Source organism: Ochotona princeps, chromosome 9 (assembly GCF_030435755.1).
Source record: "Ochotona princeps isolate mOchPri1 chromosome 9, mOchPri1.hap1, whole genome shotgun sequence".
NCBI classification, from domain to species: domain Eukaryota; kingdom Metazoa; phylum Chordata; class Mammalia; order Lagomorpha; family Ochotonidae; genus Ochotona; species Ochotona princeps.
Window position 1 is genome coordinate 77,552,634 of NC_080840.1, and position 22,571 is coordinate 77,575,204.

General features: G+C 43.2%; 1 protein-coding gene across 3 annotated transcripts in view; it reads right to left on the reverse strand.

Annotated features, from left to right (window-relative positions):
• The window catches only part of LOC131481165 (nibrin-like), a 37,735-nt gene extending 15,655 nt beyond the window's left edge, over positions 1–22,080 (reverse strand). For all 3 annotated transcript variants that reach the window (XM_058668847.1, XM_058668845.1, XM_058668846.1), the window contains exons 1-8: positions 21,874–22,080; positions 19,421–19,551; positions 18,255–18,403; positions 17,342–17,501; positions 14,944–15,047; positions 7,054–7,171; positions 6,297–6,490; positions 118–215 (exon numbers count right to left, since the gene is read on the reverse strand). In XM_058668847.1, the coding sequence (XP_058524830.1) occupies positions 118–215; positions 6,297–6,490; positions 7,054–7,171; positions 14,944–15,047; positions 17,342–17,501; positions 18,255–18,403; positions 19,421–19,551; positions 21,874–21,910 (991 nt within the window). In that variant the 5' untranslated portion in view covers positions 21,911–22,080. The remainder of the gene's footprint in view (positions 1–117; positions 216–6,296; positions 6,491–7,053; positions 7,172–14,943; positions 15,048–17,341; positions 17,502–18,254; positions 18,404–19,420; positions 19,552–21,873) is intronic.
• Positions 22,081–22,571: the final 491 nt, after the last annotated feature.

The window sequence follows — 22,571 nt, forward strand, 5'->3', positions numbered from 1 at the left end:
AATGTTTTAGGAGACTGCAAATGCGATCAGTCTTAGAAAGCATAGCAGTACCTAGTATATATACAGACTATGACTAAATGATAAAGTGGCTAAACCACAGAAGAATGTTTTAATTACCTAAATGGGGCTGGTGCTGAGGATCACAATAATTCTCTGCAGCCACGAAAATAACTGCCAATCCAATTTCTGCTTCAGGAATAGGTCGAAGACCCTGTCTACCAGGACAAAATATTAAGATTACATCATGCAAAATCAATCTTATGTTTCTCCCAGATATCGTAATTTTTTGGTAGGAACAGAATTTCAAACACAGACCTAGCTTCCATTAATAATAATGCTGCAGGGCCCGGCGGCGTGGCCTAGCGGCTAAAGTCCTCGCCTTGAAAGCCCCGGGATCCCATATGGGTGCCGGTTCTAATCCCGGCAGCTCCCCTTCCCATCCAGCTCCCTGCTTGTGGCCTGGGAAAGCAGTTGAGGACGGCCCAATGCACTGGGACACTGCACCCGCGTGGGAGACCCGGAAGAGGTTGCAGGTTCCCGGTTTTGGATCGGCGCATCGGCCCGTTGCGGCTCACTTGGGGAGTGAATTATCAGATGGAAGATCTTCCTCTCTGTCTCTCCTCCTCTGTGTATATCTGGCTGTAATAAAATGAATAAATCTTTAAAAAAAAAATGCTGCAGCAGTGTATTAGACAGTCTATCGCATTTTATGAATTCAGATAACTATCTGTAAATGAAAAAAAGGTCAGAAAAAGATACAGATCTTTATAGTCATAAATTTTGTATAATTTTCATATGAAAACGGCAATTCCAAGATGAAACAAGAAGATAGTATTATAAATGAATCTATGTTGACAATGATACAAGAAAAAAGGGAAAAAGGAAAGGAAGTAGAAAGGCCTACATACAAGCTATAGCTATACATGTGTCTGTACTTCAAACAAACTTCGACAATCAAATGCATTAAATATCCTCTTTTGGGGGCGGGTTATTTATTTTTATTGGAAAGGCAGAATATCTTCTGTCCTCTGGTTCATTTCCTAAATGGCCACAATAGCCGGAGCTGAGGACATCCAAAGCCAGGAGCTTCTTCCAGGTCTCCCACCTGGGTACATGGTCCCCAAATTGGGCCATCTTCCACTGCTTTTCCCAGGACATTAGCACAGAGCTGGACGGGAAGTGGACACCAACTGGCATCCATAGGGGATCCTGGAGCTTCCCAGGGGAGGATGAGCCACATGAGCCACTGCCCTGGGCCCTGAAGTGTCTTCTTAAAGGAATCTCGTGGTATATCAATTTTCTGCTATTTTATACTGTGAATGACTGACTTTACAAAACAAAGACAAGTATAAACTGAACTTTAAAAAGACTTCAGGTACATGTGTAATCCTAAAAATTTTGTACTAAAACATTTTTTAGACATTATAATCAGCTGATCACATATACCTATGTATCTTTTCGGCAACATAAAGCCAGTATTTAAATGCCCTGTTAAGTTTTAAAACTATTCATTATAATGTGCAATTCATTCTAAAGAATCAATACTTGAAATATTTAAGTATTAACAATGGTATACAGAAAACACATCGCTCTAAGTGGGAAGACAAAAGAAGCATCTTTCATATTATTAAACTTGTTTAATATTTCTCTGAGAGGCAGACACAGAGTTTGCAAGCTTTGACCCACTAGCTCATTTAAATAGGCACAATGACTGGGGCTGGGCCACTTGCAAGCTCATTAACTGAGGAAGCAATCCAGCTCTCCCATGCTTTGGGCAGCGGCCCAGTTACTGGACACTGTTGCTTCCCAAGACCTGTACTGTTGGGAAGCTAGAGTCGGGAGCCAAAATAAGGAACTGTATCCAGGCACTCTGACGTGGGAGAGTGGCATCTTCATGACAACATTCAGCTAAAGGCCTGCCCCACTGCTTCTGAAATCAATAAAGAGAGTAATGTGGTCACCGTTACTGCATTTATTCAACACTGCTCTCACGGCCCCAAATAGAACAAAACAAAAAAGGAGAGAGAAAAAACAGACTAATCAGAAGCTCAGGGATTAGGAGAGAGAGCAGAAATGTTATTATGTGTAGGTACAGTTTATACAAAACAGGATATATTACTAAGGATGAAAGGGGAGTCTAAGGAGTGGCTGCACACAGGATGAATATCTAAATGTCAACACTTTACATACATCAACAGCAAATAACCAGAAATACCATCAGGGAGACAGTGCCATGCTTTTGCAATAGTACCTTAGGGTACAGACTATCTACAAGTGAATCTAACAAAAATATTAAAATGTACACGTAGTAAACACAAACTTACAGTGATTTATAAGGGATTTTAAAAGGCCTAAGTGAATGATTAGGGACATCATATCCACAGATATAATCAACACCTAATTCTACTCCGTGCACATACATTCAGTGGAATGCTGAAGACAAGTTCTAACACAGGTTTTGAGATTATGATTCTAAACATACATGGAAAATTGAGAAGCTAATAATAGCTGGGATGCATCTGAAGAAGTGGAGAAAAAGTCTCCCAGCAGAGAGGAATTCACTGAAGTTACAGCGATTACGACAAAGTGGTAAATGTGGTCTGACACTCTCATCAATGGAATAAAACAAAGGTAAAAGCATAGCTGCACATGAGGGAACTCTGTTATGCAACAGAATCAACTCCAGAAATAAAAAAAAAACAACCGTCAAAAGCAAAATAAGACTAATAAAAAGTCAATAAAACATGAGCATTTTCTGACCTACAAAAATATTTCTTAAACATAAACAAAATCACTGTCTACAAAAATTGTCAATTTCACTACAATAAAATTAAGGGCTTTTTATTTATCATCACACTAAAAACACAAGCTCCAAAGTTACAAGTTGTACACATTTCACAGATCTTGCAATACTCCTAAGTAAAGAAACAGACAAACAAAAAAGAATTCATAGAAAGTTTCTATAAATGTAAAAGAACACAGAAACGTGTGAATACTAAGATGGCCTGTGGGCCCAGCACATGGCTCAGTGGCTAAATCCTCACCTTGCAAGCACCAGGATCCCATATAGGCGCTGGTTCGTGTCCTGGTTGCTCCACTTCCCAGCCAGCTCCCTGCTTGTGGCCTGGGAAAGCAGTCCAGGATGGCCCAAAGCCTTGGGACCCTGCACCTGTGTGGGAGACAGAAAGAGGCTCCTGGCTCCTGGCTTCGGATGAACTCAGTTCTGGCTGTTGTGGCCACTTGCTGTGTGAAGCAGTGGAAGTAAGATCTTTCTTTCTGTGTCTGTCTGGTTGCCTCTGTAAATCTGCCTTTCCAAAAATAAATAAATAAATACATGAATCTTCACCAAAAAAAAAAAAAGGCCTGGTATTTGTACCATTTATTCTCAAACATTTATTCACAAATTAACCTTTACATGAAATGTTCCTAACAGTCTATTTTTTAAAAAATACTGTATTTGTTTTTACAAAGACTGTAAAGAATACAAATATTCTCTGATAGTTCAAGATTTAACCAACAGTTAAGATTTTTTTTCTTTTTTGAATTTGAGAAGGACGCAACGGAGAGTCCACAGCCAAGTCTGTGCCAGGCCAAAGCTAGGAGTCAGGAACTCCATTCTGGTCTCCCGTATGGGCAGTAGCAGCCCAAGTACTTGCTACATCTTCTGGTGCCTTCTTACGTGCCTCAGCAGGAAGCTGGATCTGAAATGGAGCAGCCAGGACTGGAACAAGCCCTCTTAGAAGGTATACTGCAGTGCTGCAAGCGTGGTTACTTAACCTGCAGTGCCACAACGCCAACTCCAAACATCTTTTTCAAATTCTGAGACCTCTCTGCCTATCCAGGAGTCCTCCACACTTATCCTGGCCCCAAAACAAATAACAGGGACCAAAGACTATAGAAGCAAATGACACCTTATGACCAAGGTTGTCAGTCCAACCTTGTACGCCACCGAGGGTTTCTTCCCAGCATCTATGTGTGCGGAAAGCAACATGCACTGCTGAAGAGCCTAGACTAGAGAACTAGACTGCCTGGATCCCTATCCTGGTTATACTGCTCACTCCATCTTCTAGTCAAACCCCTTCATCAGGTACCACTGGCAGTGTCGTTAACCCACACACCACGGTACTAGCAGGAGGGGCCTTCTATATTTAGAATGGACTTTCCCACTTAGCCCTGTTACCTAGTTTCCTTCATGCACATACATAATTATCGGCCTACTTTCTCTTTCTCTCTCTCTCTCTCTAGACAGTAAGCTCCACTAGTGGCAGAGATTATGATTATCTTGCTAACCATTAAATTCCTAGTACACAAAATATAAGGAAACAGTACATTTCTGTATTAGCAATAAAATAATTTTGCTTTACAAATTTTTTTTTTTTACAAAAAAAAGATTTACTTGTTTTTATTTGAAAGGCAGAGTCATAAAGAGAGGAGGAGAGACAGAGATCTTCCATCTGATGGTTCACTCAGCAAATGGCTGCAGTGGAGTGCTGGGCCAGTCTGAAGTCAAGAGCCAGGATCTTCTTACTGGTACCTCTCACACATGCAGGGGCCCAGGGCCTTGGGCCATCCTCCACTGTCTTCCCAGGCTTAGTAGCAGGGAGTTGGATTCCAACTGGAGCAGCAGGGACTCAAATTGGCCATCAAATGGGATGCTGACACCACGGCCTACTACATTACGGTGACGGCCCTGAAATTTATTTTCTATTTAGCAAACCCATGTGAGGAAAAAGAAACCACCATCGTCAGCAGGACTCTGGGAACAGGACAACTGAATCTCTCTAGTAGAGAGGTGGTGATGATTTCTCGGGCATATTTGCACTCAAGGTCCCAACTATGTATCTTCTTAGCTTAATATAAATTTAGTCACCAGACTAGCAAACCTGGTATTTCCATTGTGAGAAGTTGGTGTGATGGAGGGGGTGAACAATTCACTAGAGAGTGAGCAGAGCTAGGGTAACTGAACTCACCCTGCAAGGAGGCAGGAGACAGGCAGGTCCCCACAGAGTGGCTGACAACCGTAGCCACACAGAGAGTGACCTGAGGGGTACACCTGCAGTGCAGTCCCCTTTTCCTTATGCTGACTGCCACCACATGCTTGGAAGGGAGCAGTGGGTGGAACAGCCTCAGGCTGTCTGTTCCAGTATTGACCATAGTTAAAGAAGCATACTTGTAGCTACAATTGATCCTCAGCTGGGATGAGCTTTCTCTGGTCCACTAGATTTTCCTAGGTAGGTGATTAGCGATTTTGCCCTGTGCTGGGGAATCTATATCCTCCGTCAACCGAGAGGACTCCACCGAGTGCTCCAGGAACACCCTCCACAATTTCACAAATCCCTTTTAAGCTTCAATAACACTGAGACTGTGAATCCAGTGGCACGGTGGGTAGGTCGGAGCTGCTTCACTCCAATCCAGCTCCCTGCTGATGTGCCTATGAATGCAGGGGAGGATGGCCGCAGCGCTTGGGCGTTTGTACCCACAGGGAAGAAGCTCCAGGCTCCTGCTTTTGGATCAGTCCAGCTGCAGTCACTGCAGCCACTTGGGAAGATCTCTTTCTCTCTGTCTCCCCCTTTTTCCTTCTATGACTCAACCTTTCATATAAATACATCTTAAAATAAAAATATTGCTAAGATTGTTAACCAGTAAAAAGCTGATGGCAGAATGGCAGAAACCCTTGATTGAACATATCTACTGACTCTATCCCCACTACAAATACTATTTTAAGGTATCTGACCTTTATTTTATTATTATTATTTTTTTGCTTTCTCAAAATCACATTATAAAGGAAGAAAATTTTTATGTGAATTTTAATATGTAGTTATCATAAAAGCATGAATACATTTCAGCTATAAGCAACTTCAGAAAGAAATTATCTTTGAATTTTAACCTTCTCAACTGTGTCATATTCAGCAAAAAAGCTTAATATGATTTCATTGATTCAGAAAGGCTAAGTTTACAAATTCTACTAATGCAAAATAAAAAAGAGGCAGAAAATATTCTGATAAAACTGTTCCTAGCACACCAAGTCACAATCAATTTTCAAGTCAACCACATGGCATAACTATCACAAGAATTTTTGTATCTAGGATGCGTCTTCAAAAGTTCATGGAAACTTTGTTATGAAAACACTATGCATGAATTTTAAAGTGTTTTTGTCCCCAGAAAATGTCTTTTAAGGTCATTTTGCCAAAATTTTCTGAAGTACTCCAATACTTTTTCATTGCTAAATGAACTGTAATCAAAATGTCACATAAAACTTCCCATTTGCATTTTTATTTAAAATAATAGCACTGTACCTCCGAAGCAGCTCCATAATTGAGTGAATCCATTTTCTCTGAGAGTCAGGAATTACCATTTGTGTACTGGTTATTGCTATATCAATAACACACGTCCCAGGAGCTGAAAAGAAGCTATCATCTTCTTCATTTTCTTCTGTTATCAACCTCGCTTCTCCACCTCCAAAAACAACTGCTGAACTTAGTTTCTTATACTAAAAATGGAAAGAAACATGTTTTGTTAGCCAAAGTGTCCTGAGATAACTTTTGCTATGTAAAAATTTAATTTGGAAAATAAAACTGAATTGGAATTTAAAAAGAATTGGTTCTACTCCTAGAATAGATCATTTGAGATTTCATTTTGGGAAGAATTCTTAACTCAGAAGTTCTCCAGGCAGCCCTGGAACCATTGCCTTGTCCACAGTAATATCACCATCGTCATCAGACTTACTCTAACTGTCGGCTTAGCTGCATGACTTTTCTGCAGTAACAAAGTGTTAGGACCCTTGTTTGGCACAGAGAAGACACTCTACGGATGCTTACTGACTGATAAGCTAGGACAAAGTTTTCTGTCCTCTGTGTTTACATATTTATATAAACCAGGTCAGTTAACAGGTATTAAGAAATATAATTCTATACATGATCACCTGGCAGACTCTGGTGCCTGCACTTCACAATTCTGTACAAAAATTCTCAAATCAAATACCTTCTCAGTGTGAGAACAACAGCACGTGTTGATTTATGGTCTTCTTTAGGAAAGTGTAATTTCTAACATTACCTGCTTGGCATTTAAAAATACGAAAGTTTTTCCTTTGAAGATCTCTTTTCTTTCCTGCCGCCTCGACAGATCAATATTATTATTTCCAATAGCTGGTTCATCAATAGGTGGGTAAAAACTGTAAAAGTTTTTAAAGCATATTGCAGTTACATACTATTATGCATGCTTACTATTACATTTATAAATTTCTGATACCAGAAAAGCATAATTTCCATAAAATCACAACAACTTCTTTTTAAAGTAAGATTTTTTTTTAACTTGGTACAAAATGACCAAAAACCATCCAGGAACTATATAGTGAGAGGTACTGCACAGCACAGCAGGACTGGATTTCAGTTCCTCAGAATAACCAAGGTAGACAATCACAATCAGACACATATGAAACACACATGACTCAAACAGTTCATGTGAATTGCAAAAGGGTGAGAGAAAAGACCAAATTCTATTAGCAGCTCGTGTTGATCTGGGAGCCACTCTGTGTTACTAACGCTCACATTTAGTTCTGTGAACATCACCGTAAGATTGTTTCAGAGCATTCTAGAAAGGTTCACAATAGTTTAAAACTTACTCTAAAGAGTAAAGAACCTATTTTTCTGCTCTTTAATAAGATGCTATAATATTTTTTTAATCATTTGGGAAAATGAGAAGAAAGCAAACAGGAAGTAAAATTCAACAGATAATTCTTAAAATTTCACTAGGCCATACTTTGAATTCCCTAAGAGATTTTGTTACAGTAAAACTATTAACTAGCTCCCAGTAAAACTATTAACCCAACATCATGATGACTACAGGGAACAAGACAGGAAGAGGCAGTTCACAACACGGACAGTCAATAAACATTTAAGGATTAATTATCTTCAGACAGCAACAACCAATAGGACAATATAGCAATCTTAATGGTGATCAAAGGACTGTAGAACTGATTTCCCTGCATTCCTCCCTCCAGCTGCCATCTCGCTCCGCCTCCACTGCTCCTTGGCCACACAGAGTATGCACATCTCCTAAAGAAAACCTGAGTCTTGATGGAAAAGTGGAAAATTTATGATAACTTGAAGGATAATAGCATTTACTCCAATCCATCACAACAAATGCTCTAAGTATATCCTGAGATGATTTCTGCAAGCCAAAATCCCAGGTGACTGGGTTATCCAGAAGGATCACCACAGATTTAATTGACAATACAAAATTTGAGCTACCACGTTAACTCTCATGTTTCTAAACAACTTTTAAAATTACATAGTTCACTTTTCGCAGTTTACTGTACCTAAGAAAAGAGTTAACTGTAGTTTAGTTCAAAGGATTTAACATTCTCTCTACACTTAACCAGGTTTGTAAAAATAAGCATAGAATTTACATTCAGTTTTTCTTAACAACACTATGAGAGTACTAACTATGTCTGAATCTAGAATATTTGGCTCTTCCACTAAATATGATGAGGGCAGAAATTTAAAACTACACACAAAAAAAGATTTAATTATTTTATTTGATGGAGTTCCACAGACAGAAGGGAAGAAAGAGCCAAGGCAGAGTGCTATCTTCCATCTGTGGGTACGCTGCTTTCACTTCCCAAATGGCCTCAACAGTCAGTGCTGAACCAGGGTGAAGGCAGGAGCAAGGAGCTCCTTCAGGTCTCCCACATGGATGGGTCATCTGCTGCTGCTTTTCCCAGGACATTAACAGGGAACTGGGTCTAAAGTGGGTAAGTCAAGACATGAACTGGTGTCCATATGACATGCTGTCAGCATTGCGGGCAACAGCTGAGACTGCTGTGCAACGACCTGGGTCCCTGTAAATGTTTTTGGCTTATTTGATCCTCAATGTATCTTTTGCCTGGTTTATGGTAGACATTCAACAGACATAATTATAAATTATAACTTTGATAAATATACAAAGTATAAACATCCCTCAATTTGTGGACAACAAATTTAAGTATTAAAATTCTAGGATTAAAACAATGTACCTTGTTTACTTTAGAACACTGTTCAATTTGAAACCCACTAACAAGTAAAATCTACCTTGGGGAAAAAAAAAGATACAGGTAAGAACTACCCTGAGCCAAAACCACCGATGCATTATGGGTAGCTGGAGAGAAAGCCGTACCTGACCTGGCACACAGACTGCGATCTCAGCTTCACCCCTGTGCTCCAACTCCAGCCCCAGGACAAACACAGAAGATTAATAACACACTGAGAAAAAGCATACCAGTGGGAGTGGTTGTCCAGCAGGGGAGCCCACATTCCCTGCCGGCTTTGCCTCCTCCCCCCAACCCCGGTTCTCACGTGTGCTGTTTGGGCATTGCAACCATATCTGGTATGGCTCACCTCACGTTGGCATTCCTTAATGTGCACTGGCATGTGTTGCGACCAAAATTGGCCTGACCCACACTCTATGCTGGCATTCAGATTTGCCAGCAGCTGATGGTCTGCCCCCCACCTATGCAATAGGCATGATGTAAAGATTTATTTTATCTTTTTTGCAAAGTCAGATATACAGAGAGGAGGAGAGGCAGAGAAGATCTTCCATCTGATAATTCACTCCCCAAGAGACTGCAACGGTCGAAGCTAAGCCCATCCAAAGCCTGGAGCCAGGAACTTCCTCCAGGTCTCCCATGTGGGTGCAGGGTCCCAAGGTTTTGGGCCATCCTCCACTACTTTCCCAGGCCATAAACTAGGAGCTGGATGAGAAGTGGGGCTGCTGGGATTAGAACCGGCACCTATATGGGATCCTGGCATGTGCAAGGCGAGGACTTTACTGCTAGACTACCACACCTAGCCCCAGATAAAAATAAACATTAAAAAAAAAAAAAAACCCTACTACTGCCTGCCTTCCTTCCTTTCCTCCGTCCCTCCTTTCACTCTCTCTTTTCCCTTCAAGGTCAACAATCCACAAGGTAACATGGTCAGTGGTTCTGGCTGTTGTGCCACCTCTGTGTGTATGTGTAACCCTGGCTCCCCTTCTGGCCACTCTGGAGGCTGTCAGCACCACATTGGGCCACCAGGGCAGAAAATGAAAGGCCATGTGCATGGGGCCAGGAGAAAAGCAAAGAGCAAGCTACAAAGGAGACTCAGCGTCTCAGACAACGTCCACAGAGGCCTGTTGACAGTTGCTCTCCAAGGTTCTGTCCTCTGCCTACATCTACATTTCCCCTGGTGACCATGTCCACACTCAGCACCTCAAAAGATGTGTATTAGGATGAAGGTGACATCAGAAGAGGATGTGGAGGCCCGGCGCAATGGCTCAGTGGTTAAATTCTTGCCTTGAATGCACTGGGATACCATATGGCTAAATTCTTGCAGTACATGTCCTGGGATCTCACATGGGTGCCAGTTTGTGTCCTGGCTGCTCCACATCCCATCCAGCTCCCTGCCTGTGGCCTGGAAAAGCCTTGGAGGATGGCCCAATACCTTGGGACCTGCACCCACACTGGAGACTTGGAAGAAGCTTCTGGCTCCGGGTTTCAGATCGGCTCAACGCTGGCCATTGTGGCCACTTGGACATTGTACCAATGAATGGAATGAAGATCTTTCTCTGTGTCCTACTCTCTATAAATCTGCTTTTCCAATAAAATAAATAAATTTTTGGAAGTAGAAAACAAAAAAACACAAGCTACTACTACTACCCAGTACTTCATACCCATTGTAATGTAGCATAACACATAACCCTGTGTTTATGGTGATGCTGACATTAACAAACCTATGCCTGTCAGTCCTATAAAAACATAGCACATACATATGTATACAATAAGACATGCTTTGAGCTGGGATAGGGATGGACCAGACTAGGCAGGGCTGCAGCACCTGTGTGCCTCATGTGAACCAGATCAGGTAAGAGCCAGGGCAGACTATTCCTACTAGCGCTAACAAAACTAGAGGGCATGAGAGCTGTCGGGGTTTAACCATAGCAGAAGCTGGCATTACGGGCTAATACAGTCAAATCCAACCACAGGGCCACCAGGAGAGAGCACAATCTGGGAATGAGAGTGACCTGGGAGGGAAATAGTGGGCTCCTTCCTCTTGGGCTACCACTCCCATGGGAGGGCAAAAATAACTAGCACAAGGGCTGGGGTGGCTAGACAGAGAGGAACTCAACAACATCCGTGAGGGCTGGACAGCTGAGCTGCTTCGATGGAACTAAGCTACAATACCCTTCGACATTTACGAGAGCCAAATGGAATATGGGGCAGACTAAACTAGTCTGCTACACATGCTGGCAAATTAGGACAGGGATGGGCCTGGTGGGGGTAATTGGGGGTTGCGCTCACTAGGCTGCAGCTCCCACTGGTTGTTGGTGTGATGACGGAGTATGTGATGAGCAGAACCAGGACAGACTGCAACACCCTTTGGTTCCAGTGGAAGTCGGGGCTGAAGATGGAACCAAACCAGCAATTGCAACCACCAGCTGATCGGGGCGATGGACTGTGCCAGGTCCTGTACTTGCTAGTACATACAGGATTCTGGTCTGGCAACACCTCAAAGTTTCTTTGGGGATCCCCTCAACCGAAATGGCGGACTCAGAACCTTAACCAAGAAAAGACAGAAGATAGAACAGGTCAATCAACTACCACAGCTATATGTTGCCAGCGAAACACTGGACAAAGGTAGACTCTATGATGGACTATGTCAATCTTCAACAGCCTCATCGTGTCTGGAGTGGCGAGATTAGCAGCAATGCATAACTGGTGAACTACTGGGACCACTTGAGCAAGGATCTCAGAGCATGTCCTACATCCGGGACCTGGGGTGGATGGGAGACTGGGTGGAGCTTCTCCTCAATATTCCCTTTAACCCTTGTAACTTTTTATCCTAATCAACAATGTAAAGATTGTCAAAATATAATAAAAAAAATAAGACATGCTTATGAACATGAACCACTATGTTACTGTTCTCAAAATAAAATTAGTGGGCCCAGCTTGATGGCTCAGAGGTTAAATCCTTGTCTTGTAAGCACTGGCATCCCTCATGGGAGCTGATATCTGTTCCAGTTGTTCCACTTCCCATTCAGCTCCCTGCTGGTGGCCTGGGAAATCAGCAGAGGACGGCCCAAAACCTTGGGATCCTGTGCCCATGTGGGAGACCCAGAAGAAGCTCCTTGCTCCTGGTTTCAGATCGGCTCAGCTTTGGCTGTTGCAGCCATTTGGGAAGTGAACCAGTGGATGGAAGATCTTTGTCTCTGTCTCTCCCTCTTGCCATAAATCTGATCTGTCTTTCCAATAACAATAAATCAATCCTTAAAAAATAAAAAAATTAGTAACAAACACTACAATATGCTGATAAAAATACTTTTGAAATTCTTAACTTGCTTAACACCCTTAAACTTAAGGCCATTTTAAATATCCAGTCATTCTATAAGAAACAACATAAGCTTGTAAACGTACAATCTGACCACACTGATGGCTTTGGGGCAGCAGGTTAGGGTCTAACAGCTTCCAGGCAGTCGCACCCATGGCAGTAATCGTGGGGAGATCCACACCAACACCCTCTGGTGTCACCAAGAACCCCAGGCTTTCGGGACTGGTTGGTCCCAGACACGGCAGGACCCGCAATCTCAGGGAGCACAGAATGGGCTGTGTGTGCTAGCGCTGAAACACACAGTGCATGCTGTGCTGCCTGCGCTGACTCCAGTGCGGAGGAGGGAAGCATGCCCAGGTGCACTCGAATGAGTGGGGCTGCTCCTACAAACCAGCTCAGGTCCTCAGATGCCACTTCAAACACAAAAAAGGCCAGAAACTTCTCTGAGTTAGTGACAGTGACCTATGGACACAGCCAACAGAATCAGCTAAGTTTTCTATGGCTCCTGAGATGTAGCGATCAGATGAGATACGGAGAGCTTTCTGAACCCAGGACATGAAGACCTTCACACTAATCAGTAAGAAGCAGCTACAGAAGATGAGACAAATGTATATCCTTCAGCAACCCTTAAGAAAAGGGGTTGGAAATCTCTTAGTGGGAGAGTGAAACAGGACATATAAGGAGCAAGCTTAGCATCACCAACTGGAAGCCAAAGCTCCCCTACCTTATGCAATGGGGTCTACCTACTTGTCAATCAAATGGCCCCTTCCCCAGGAGGCCCTCCCCTCACCTGGGACTTGGGGTGGTATTAGGTACCACCCCTCTTTCCAGGCTCACAAGAAGCCAGCCAATGGCAAGTGGCACTCTCTCTTCCCCATCCAAGATAACAAGATTAAAGCAGAAAATCTCTTTCCTGCCATTCCTCTCTCTGGCCACTCTAGCCCTAAGTGTGTGTCTGTGGTGTCTTCATCTTTTAAGTAAACTGTGCTGCCGGGGTCCGTGTGATGGATGTAGAAAAACAGGAAGGTGTGAGAAACATTGCTTCCATTGCAGGCAAGGCCGCGAAGGAACTCCCCACCGAGCAGGGCTCCGGCGGGACGTTGTTTTGATCACCTGAATGCAGCCTGCTTTCCATTGCCGGACTTCCCCACTGAGTTTTCAGTGATCTGCCTAGGCACTGTCTGCCCCTGCGGAGTTAACAGTTGACGTATGGTATCTGTGTGAGCTTGGAAGTTGATGTTACTGATATTCGCTTCTAGCATAAAGGTTTTTTATCTACTGCTGCTACAGCTGCCACCATTGCTATGTTAATCAAAGGTGTCCCATCCCCAGGTGGCAGGGACTTGTTCACAGCCTTTCCTCTCCCATTGACGATATGCTAATCAAGGGTGCTAACTTCCCAGGTATAGGGGAAACCCATTCTTTCTCTCTCTCTTTGATCTTTTGGGTCCTGCCTCCGGACACATTCCTCCCTTAGCTGATTCAAGAGGTATGTGTTACTGGTTGAGCTTTCCTTAGGTGAGACAAAGGGCAGAATTATCTTTAGCAACACCCATTTGATCATGACGTAAAAAGTCTGAGCCAGAGTTTGACTGACTGTATAAATAAAGCGGACGGCTTTATTGCATAGTCCACTATCTTCAAGGAATTCTGGTGGTCCGTCTCTTTCTTTCTGCGCCTCGTCCACGCACCCTTCCCGAGTTCCGAAACCCAGGCTGGAGCTGGACTCCGGCACTGTGCCACAGGGGGAAAAAAAAAAATATTTATATATATATATATATATACACACACAATCTATTTTGTCACATACCCTACAATTCACTGATTTGTGCATTTTGAGTAAACAAGCTCTTGTCCTATGCAACTGACTAAAGACACTGACCATTTTGTTACGCTGAGCATTTTGATCATACAATCTGGAATAAATAATAACAAATACTTTCCCTTGTAACAATCATTCTTACTGCTTTAAAGATCACTAACAATATCCATAAATAGATCTCCAAGTCTAGTGGCTCACAAATCTGGCACAGTACCAACAAAATCAAACAAAATTCTTATGAATCATACACATTTGGTTGCAATGACCAATAATCAACATTTCTTTCAACAAGCAATTAGGATGAGAGCAAGCCATGTGCTCAGATTTTATAGATGTAATTACTAATCTAGAGCTACTCAACTGTGTCAGTGCTGATCTCGTTTTGAAATGAGGTAACAAAAGCAATGCTCAGTGCTGTCAACATTTAGGTCCAAATATGTGGTTCTCCAAGAGGGTTCCTGCACCCCCACTTTCAAGCGTACCTCACCCATGACCCCAACACTGGCACATGAGCAATGCTGACCTATTTACCATCCTTCAACACTTTTTTGTTATATATTAGCAGTTAACATCTGTTTCACAGAGCTAAGAAATAACCAATTAAGAATTTGGGGTACTCTTTCTGTACAGTCTAACTGAAACAATTTCATTATCATGGAACACATACACACACACAAAAACCAAGCAACTATCACATCTAGAATTAGAGCGAGTTCACCGAAAGTCAATGCTCTTATCTTTTCTAAGTCATATGTTGTTAATTAGAAACACAAAATATACCTTTCCAATTGTGGAGGTTGTTTCTTGGACTGAACTGCTTTGAGAAATTCAGTAAAATACTCTGGCTTGACAATAGGGCATCCACAAATGAGTGCACAAATCGTCTAAAAGGAAGAAAATATAAGTGGATATATATATAGTCATTATGATAGCTTCTTTTAAAGAAAAAAATTGATGTTATAAACGACAAAGATGCCTTTCTAATAACTGTTTTCTTTCCTTAAGTTCATAAATGAAGTCACAATCTGTAAAATAGAAATTCATATTTGCTCAGTTTTATATCCCAAACCAGAACTACTCAATTATCAGGAGCCTATGACACAGTAGTCCTTTTGGATAGGAGAATAACATCAAGACTTTTAAAATGCATTCCAATTTGAAAAATATTACAAGTATACTTTCAGGCTGAAGAAATCTAACCCATCCTGCAGAGGCAATACACATTATGAAATACATGGAAATTATTTTGGAGCCTAACTGCTTTCAGAAGGAGTAAGAGTATAGAATAAAGCCTCTTCAACAAAGTAAATCAAGGAGCAACTGGTTAGGCTCAGTGGAAGCTGATGCACACATAAAGAGGGAAAGAAACCGTGAACTAACGGGAATCAAGCTATAAGCCTCAAGTAACATACATCCACAAAATCAGAAAAGGACTAGAGAATACTACTGTAGGCAATTAAAATAAGAAAGATCTGGCATATTCTAGGAAATAATCCAACTATACAGTTTATACAGATGTTTTCAATAATGCAGGTGTTAGGAGTGACCAGATTGAGGGCATCTCTAAAGACTGGAATCTGACAGGTATCAACTTCCTATGTGAATGAGATAATTCAAATCCAACAGGAAGTAGTGAAATGCAATCAACAGAGGACTGAATAAAACTCCAACACATGCGATTCTGGGCAAAGTGCTTAATCGCTCCAAGTCTCAAATTGCTCTTCAAAATATAAAAGCTGGGCCCGGCGGCGTGGCCTAGCGGCTGAAGTCCTCGCCTTGAACACCCCGGGATCCCATATGGCCGCCGGTTCTAATCCCGGCACCTCCACTTCCCATCCAGCTCCCTGCTTGTGGCCTGGGAAAACAGTCGAGGACAGCCCAATGCTTTGGGACCCTGCACCTGCACGGGAGACCCGGAAGAGGTTCCTGGTTCCCAGCTTCAGATCGGCACACACCAGCCATTGCGATTCACTTGGGGAGTGAATCATCCGACGGAAGATCTTCCTCTCTGTATATCTGAATTTGTAATAAAATAAATAAATCTTTAAAAAAAAAAGAAATAAATAAAAGCTGAACTAAATACTCCTCAGGTTTCCCTTTGGCTCTAACCTTCAATAATCTAAACAAAACAAAACACAAGCAAGAGAAAACCTATGAGCCTAAATATAAGTTGAGAAGGATGACCAAAAAATAAAATAATATAATGATCAGATTTATTTTTTTTTAGCAAAAAGTGGTTAGAAACACTAGAGGAAGCGCTGCACACTCCATGGTGGTGTCTCCAATGGTGGGCATTAGCATGTCAGTTACTACAGGTGTCCAGCTCTGAGGACTTGGCAAAGTCTCCTAGGACAATCAAAGCATCTGTGACCTTATTTCACATCTTCTAAACCCAGGTATCATTACCTATTCCATTTAAGTAACTTAATATCTTAAGGTCCCATAATGGGGCATATGAATTTTGGTTTTACAAATGTTCTATGAATCTATTGCCTGTGAGTTTATCAACATGAGTATTTTTGATATGTCATGCTGCAGAAGCTATAAAATCAATGTCCTAAATTTCCAAGAGGGAACTATCTTTGCTCAGGGCTACCTTTCCCATGGTACACGTTTAACTTCAGGTTCAATCTGGGCAGCGAGCCTTTCGCTTTGACAGCTATTTCATACACATAGATGTATACATGTAAGAGTTATTTATACATAAATTAGAACATAACACTACCATTTAATTAATTATAACTAAAGGTTTTAGCATCTTCAAACAAAAAAATCAAAGTATTTATTGCTTTTCAGCCTAAAACAATCCCACATATCTTTTGCACAGTCAGCCTGTTTAATGAAATCACCTCTGGATGCCATTCTTCAATTACCTTTGGATCTATCAAATTTGATGAAAACGCAAAATCTGAAAACATACCAAAATACATCACTGTTTTAATGACTAGTCAGCATCTTTGGAAGGAACATATCTATACATCTCAGGACATTAAAGATACATCAAAGAAATCTTGGTGTGATTAGAGCTTAACTGAGGGAGCATGAGACCATGAGACAATGTCAGGGACAGGAGGAAGACAATCTGACAGAAGAGACACATGGTGCTAACTCTGGGCTGTGGGTGAGCACACTCAAGCTCCCAGAACTTGTGTTAATATGGCAACACAGTTCAACTTACTTTAATGGTGACTTTCACTGACATCATGACAAGGTGAGTACATTCTTTTGTCCAACTGTTTACAGTGATTCCTCCAAGTTGCAATACAGCTTGATTTAGAGCAGTTTTCCCAGACACATCTAAACAAGAAGAACAAGCAACCAAAGGCTCATACTCCACCCTGTGAATGACAATAAAGTTACGTTATCACAGTTACAGAGAGGACAATTTACAGTACTTTACAACTTCAAGCTTACAACATATTATTAACTTAATTTTGACACACTATACATTTGTAACTTAGGAAATTCTTACCTCCTAAGTCTTGTGTTCCCAAAGAAGAACACATCAACATTGTATTTTCAATTATGAAGCATCAAACAAACGAGGATCCTATCACAACTCACAGGGACTAACACAAACTTTTATGCACCTGTCACCCACCACCTATGATCGACAAAATGCACCAACCACACAAAATTCACTGCCGTGCTAAATGGGAAGTCAATTATACTGTCATCTTATAATCCTTAAATCTTTTCTTTAAAATTCAATTGTTGTGAAATAAAATTGTCTACTTTAACATAGTTTAAAGTTTGGGGCCAGCGCCGTCGTTTGGTAGACTAAGCTTCCACCAGGATTCAATGTGGGCAACAGTTCACACCCCAGCTCCCCAACTGGGGATCCAGCTCCCTGCTTGTGGCCTGAGAAAACAGTCAAGGACAGCCCAAAGCCGTGGGACTCCTTAGCCATGTGGGAGACTCAGAAGAAGCTCTGGTTCCTGGCTTTGGATTGGCCCAGTTCTGGCTGTTGTGGCGACCTGGGGAGTGAACTAGTGAAGGCAAGATCTTTCTGTCTCTCCTTCTCTCTGTTTATCTGCCTTTCATGTTGAAATAAAGCTTGAACAACAAAAATTAAATAAACAAATCCATACCTGAATTTACTTTCAAACACTCCAAAGGTGACTCTATCCCCTGTCTTCAAAGTTTGGGGAAGCTTATTTTGCATTTTTTCCTCATTAACAAAGGTACCATATTTAGAATTATCTTTGATTGTCAATACAGGGATTTCATCAGTTTGACTCTGAAAATTAGATAAGTAATTACAAGTCTTTTACAGCTCAAGTACATACAATCCAGGGGGAGACGGGAGACATTTGATAACTTTTGAAAAGGGCAAAACAAGGAAACAGCTGGATCTCCTGCCACCAGAGGGAATGACAGCTACTGTTTTGGCTGCCTTCAAAGGACTCATTAGGAATTAACATAAATATCTCCCTTTAAGAAAACCTCTGAACTTCAGAATTACAACTCTTGGAACACACATTTTTCTTTATTTCTGTAAATTTCCCAATCCTTCCATTTCACACACTGGAGAATTTGACGATTGGCAGCAGTTTGCCTCATGCATACCATGTCAGCTTCAGTCCTAAGTTTTCATTTTGTTTTGTTTACATTATCAAAAGCACATGGTAAACACTGGGCGAATGAAAACAAGGCATAAAGCCTAGAGGTTCTGACTTTTGGTAATAATTTTACTTTTTCTATAGGAACTTCTATAATAATGCTTTTCTACAACACAAATAGACACAAAACCTAAATGCCAGTAAACAATCCATCATTTGTGCATTTGTCACATTTGTTCCAGCTAACTGCTTACTTTCTTGTTACTACCACGATTATTTTGAACATATTTATTCATATATGTTTACTCTCATCACCCGTGGTTCTGGTGAAAGCTAACAAATACATTCCAAGCCATTCAAAAGAGCTGTGGATCAGAAGCAACAGTTGTCTTCCCGGGAACACCGTCATTCCCACTGCGGAGCCTCCTTTACACACCCAGAGTTTGTGTCCATCAGTCACATACTCTCTTGAAGAGCAAGCATCATGAATGCATCACAGCTAAGCCCAGTAACTCTCACCAGGGAACATTCAATGCTTGTTAAGTAAACAAACACAAATACAACCTACTTTCTCCAAGTTTCTAAGTCACTAAAACAAAAGCATAAAATGCTCAAACAGCTCTCTCTCACATCAAGGCAATATACTGTGATTTCAACTCTCACTGCAAGCTAGCAAAATACAATCAGGAACATACCAAGTCGGTCACAGCAAAATGAGCGGTTAACACTGCATGATTTCGACTGATAGACTGATCATCTTCAATTAGTATAGCACAGTTTTTCCTTCCAACGATGTACTCAGTGCCAGTCAAAAGTCTGTACGGTTCTAAGAGAAATAAAATAAAGAGACACAAACACATATACATACATGTGTACATTATATAGGATAAAACTCATGATATTTCAAGAAAACATTTAGTTTGCTATTTAAATATGAATCAGTTTCACATAAGTTAAACTCACATTTTCTATTAAACCCTATTGAGGAATAACAAAAGATCACCTACATTCATGCAAGGGCATACCATTTCTCTCCAGGAGGAACAACAGTGAAAGGAATTAATGCTTTCCCAAATTATACATTTACTGAAATCCTAAGTCAAGTCCCAATATGAACTTGATTGGAGCTTCCATCCAACAGTTCACTCCCCAAATGGCCACAACACCGGAGCTGAGCCAATCTGAAACCAGGAGATAGGAGCTTCTTCCAGGTCTCTCATGTTGAGTGTAGGGCCCAAGGCTTTGGGTCGTCCTGGACTGCTTTTCCAGGCCACAAGAAAGGAGCTGGATAGAAGTGGAGCAGCTGGGAGTAGGAGTGGTGGCCATATGCGATGCTAGTGCTAACAGCAGAGGATTAGCCAGTTGAGCCATCATACCAGCCCCTATTCTTTGGTTTTAAATTCTTACTTTACAATACTTTACTTATTTGGGGGACAGGGATACACATTCTGACTCACTGCCCAAACATCCCTGGTATCTGGGCACAGGACTCAAACTAGATCTGCCCACAGGTGGCAGTAACTCAACTCTGAGCTGTGCCCAAGGATGCACTTTAGCCAACAGTGGAGACAGGGCTGAACAGGACTGCCAGGCTAGCCCTGCTACACAGTGCCAAATGTCCACCCTTAGCAGTGCTATCCCCGTAACAGATGGCTAAGTCTCAGCTTGTCACCTACTCAGACCAGGTCCTACAGGGCAAATGCCTTCTCACTGCACACTCAGTGCAGGCCACCAGTGAGCTGCAACTAACCAATCTGGCTGCTTCTGGAAGTCACCTCCTACTATCTGCTGGACTGTTGGGTACTGCTCTCCCAATCTCCACTGGCTTCGTCCACATCCTGATTCAGGAATCCTTTCCTCAGGTGTGCTGTGCCAAACTCAATTTGTCTCAGGTCTGTCTTCTGTCCACACATCCACAGGAACCCTGAGAGTCATGAGAAAAACTGAAATCTTTATGGTCTGTCCTTGCACTGGTCCAAGTTCATAGGGATGCCTGTATTGGTGTTTACAAAAGTCCTTCAGGGACCAGATCATATTAATTCTCAGTCTGCAGCACCGGCATCCCATGTGGACACTGGTTCAACCCCAAGCTGCTCCACTTCCCATCCAGCTCTCTGCTTGTGGCTGGGAGAGCAGTGGAGCACGACCAAACGTCCTGCACCCCTGTATCCACATGGGAGACGAGACGAAGCTTCTGGCTCCCAGCTTTGCACTGGTCCAGCTCTGGCCATGCAGGCCATCCCGAGAATGGAGGACTTCTCTGTATTTCCTGCTCTCATTCAAATGAAACAAAGAGTTCCTAACTTTTCTTTTCTTTAAACCTCTTACATAGCCAGTCAACACTGCCTCTCTGCAGACCCTTTTCCCAATCACAATGTCAACACCCTGAGCACACAGGCTATCATGGCTTTACCGGCTCACCCTTTGATCAGCCAATAAGGACCACAAACAGCAGGCAGGCAACTAGCAACTTCTCCTAGAGAAGTGCAGACACACAACAAAGGGGCGGGGTGAATGCCTGGCTTTTGGGGCAGCTCCCCTGGGACACCAGCATCCCAGGTTTGTGCAGGGGCTTCAGTCCCAGCACCGCCAAGGCGCACTCTGACAGACAGCAACTGAGGCCCTTGCATCCCGGGGTTCCTGGCTCGGGCCTGGCCAGCCCCAGTGTTGGACACATCTAGGCCAGTGAACTCGGAGATGCAAGATTCTTGTCTCTCTTTCTCAAACAGAAAAAGTCTGGGCCACCCCCTCTTGCTGACAGCACGGGAACGCGTCTGAGACCACAGGAAGCTGCTCGGTGCACCTGTTTCTCCTCAGCCTCCTCAGCCAGGGCTCAGCGCAGGGCCAGCCGCCCACCGCCCATGCCCACTGCACAGCGCCGGGGGCCCACCGGCCACTGCACAGCGCGGGACACGGCCGGGCGTCCACCCGCCCACGCCCACGCCCCAGGGCCGGGGACAGCGGCCTTCCCCGCCACGGCGCAGCCGGGACCACCACGCGCCCGCCAGACCCCGGCTTTCCTTCCCGTGCCCACTGCCCCCTGCCCCGGAAGGTAAGGGCACCGCACCGGAAGCGGCGCTCCCACACCTCCTTCCCCGCGGCGGCCGCTCCCCAGAACCCGGGCCCTCTGTCCCTTCTCTGTCCTTACCTCGGGCTGGGCCCGCGGCCGGGAGTAGCTTCCACATGGGCCCTGCTGCCGCCCGACGCCACCGGCGCCAGCCCGCCTGCCAGCCGCCCGAGCTCCGGCCGTGCGCGCTCCCGGGCCGCGCGAGCCTCTGTGCTGCCGGCGGGACGCAGCGGGCGTGCGGCCAGGGCGCGGGGCGCCACCTGCTGGGGAGCCAGGAACGGCGCTGTCTCTGCAGAAGTTGACCAGGTACTTGTTGGCAAGAATGGCAGAGAGAGCAGGAGAGACACACAAATCTTTCCAGCTGCCCTGTGGTTCCCCAGATGGCTCAAAGATCAGGGCTGGACCAGGCCCAAGTCAGGAACTTCATCAGGGTCTGCCTTGAGGGTGGTAGGGGCCCAAGCACTGGGGCCATCTTCCAGCTGCTTTGGAAAGATTTTTTTTTTAATTCGTCTTAGCTGAGGACGTTTTTCATTGATGCACGAAGATACTCCATGCATTTGGAGTTCCTAAGTTGCAATGATTCATTTGTGGGGATCCCTAAGGAGAGTGTTAGCAGTGAGGATGATGGTTTCATCCCAAAGTAACTCCCTTAGATTTTCTTTTTCAAATTCAACTTCTCCTAACTTTTGTTTCATATTACACTCTCATCTAATCATACAGTAAGTATGGATAGTCTGCCACTATTTCGATTTTTTCCTGTTCCAAAATGGTTTACAGTC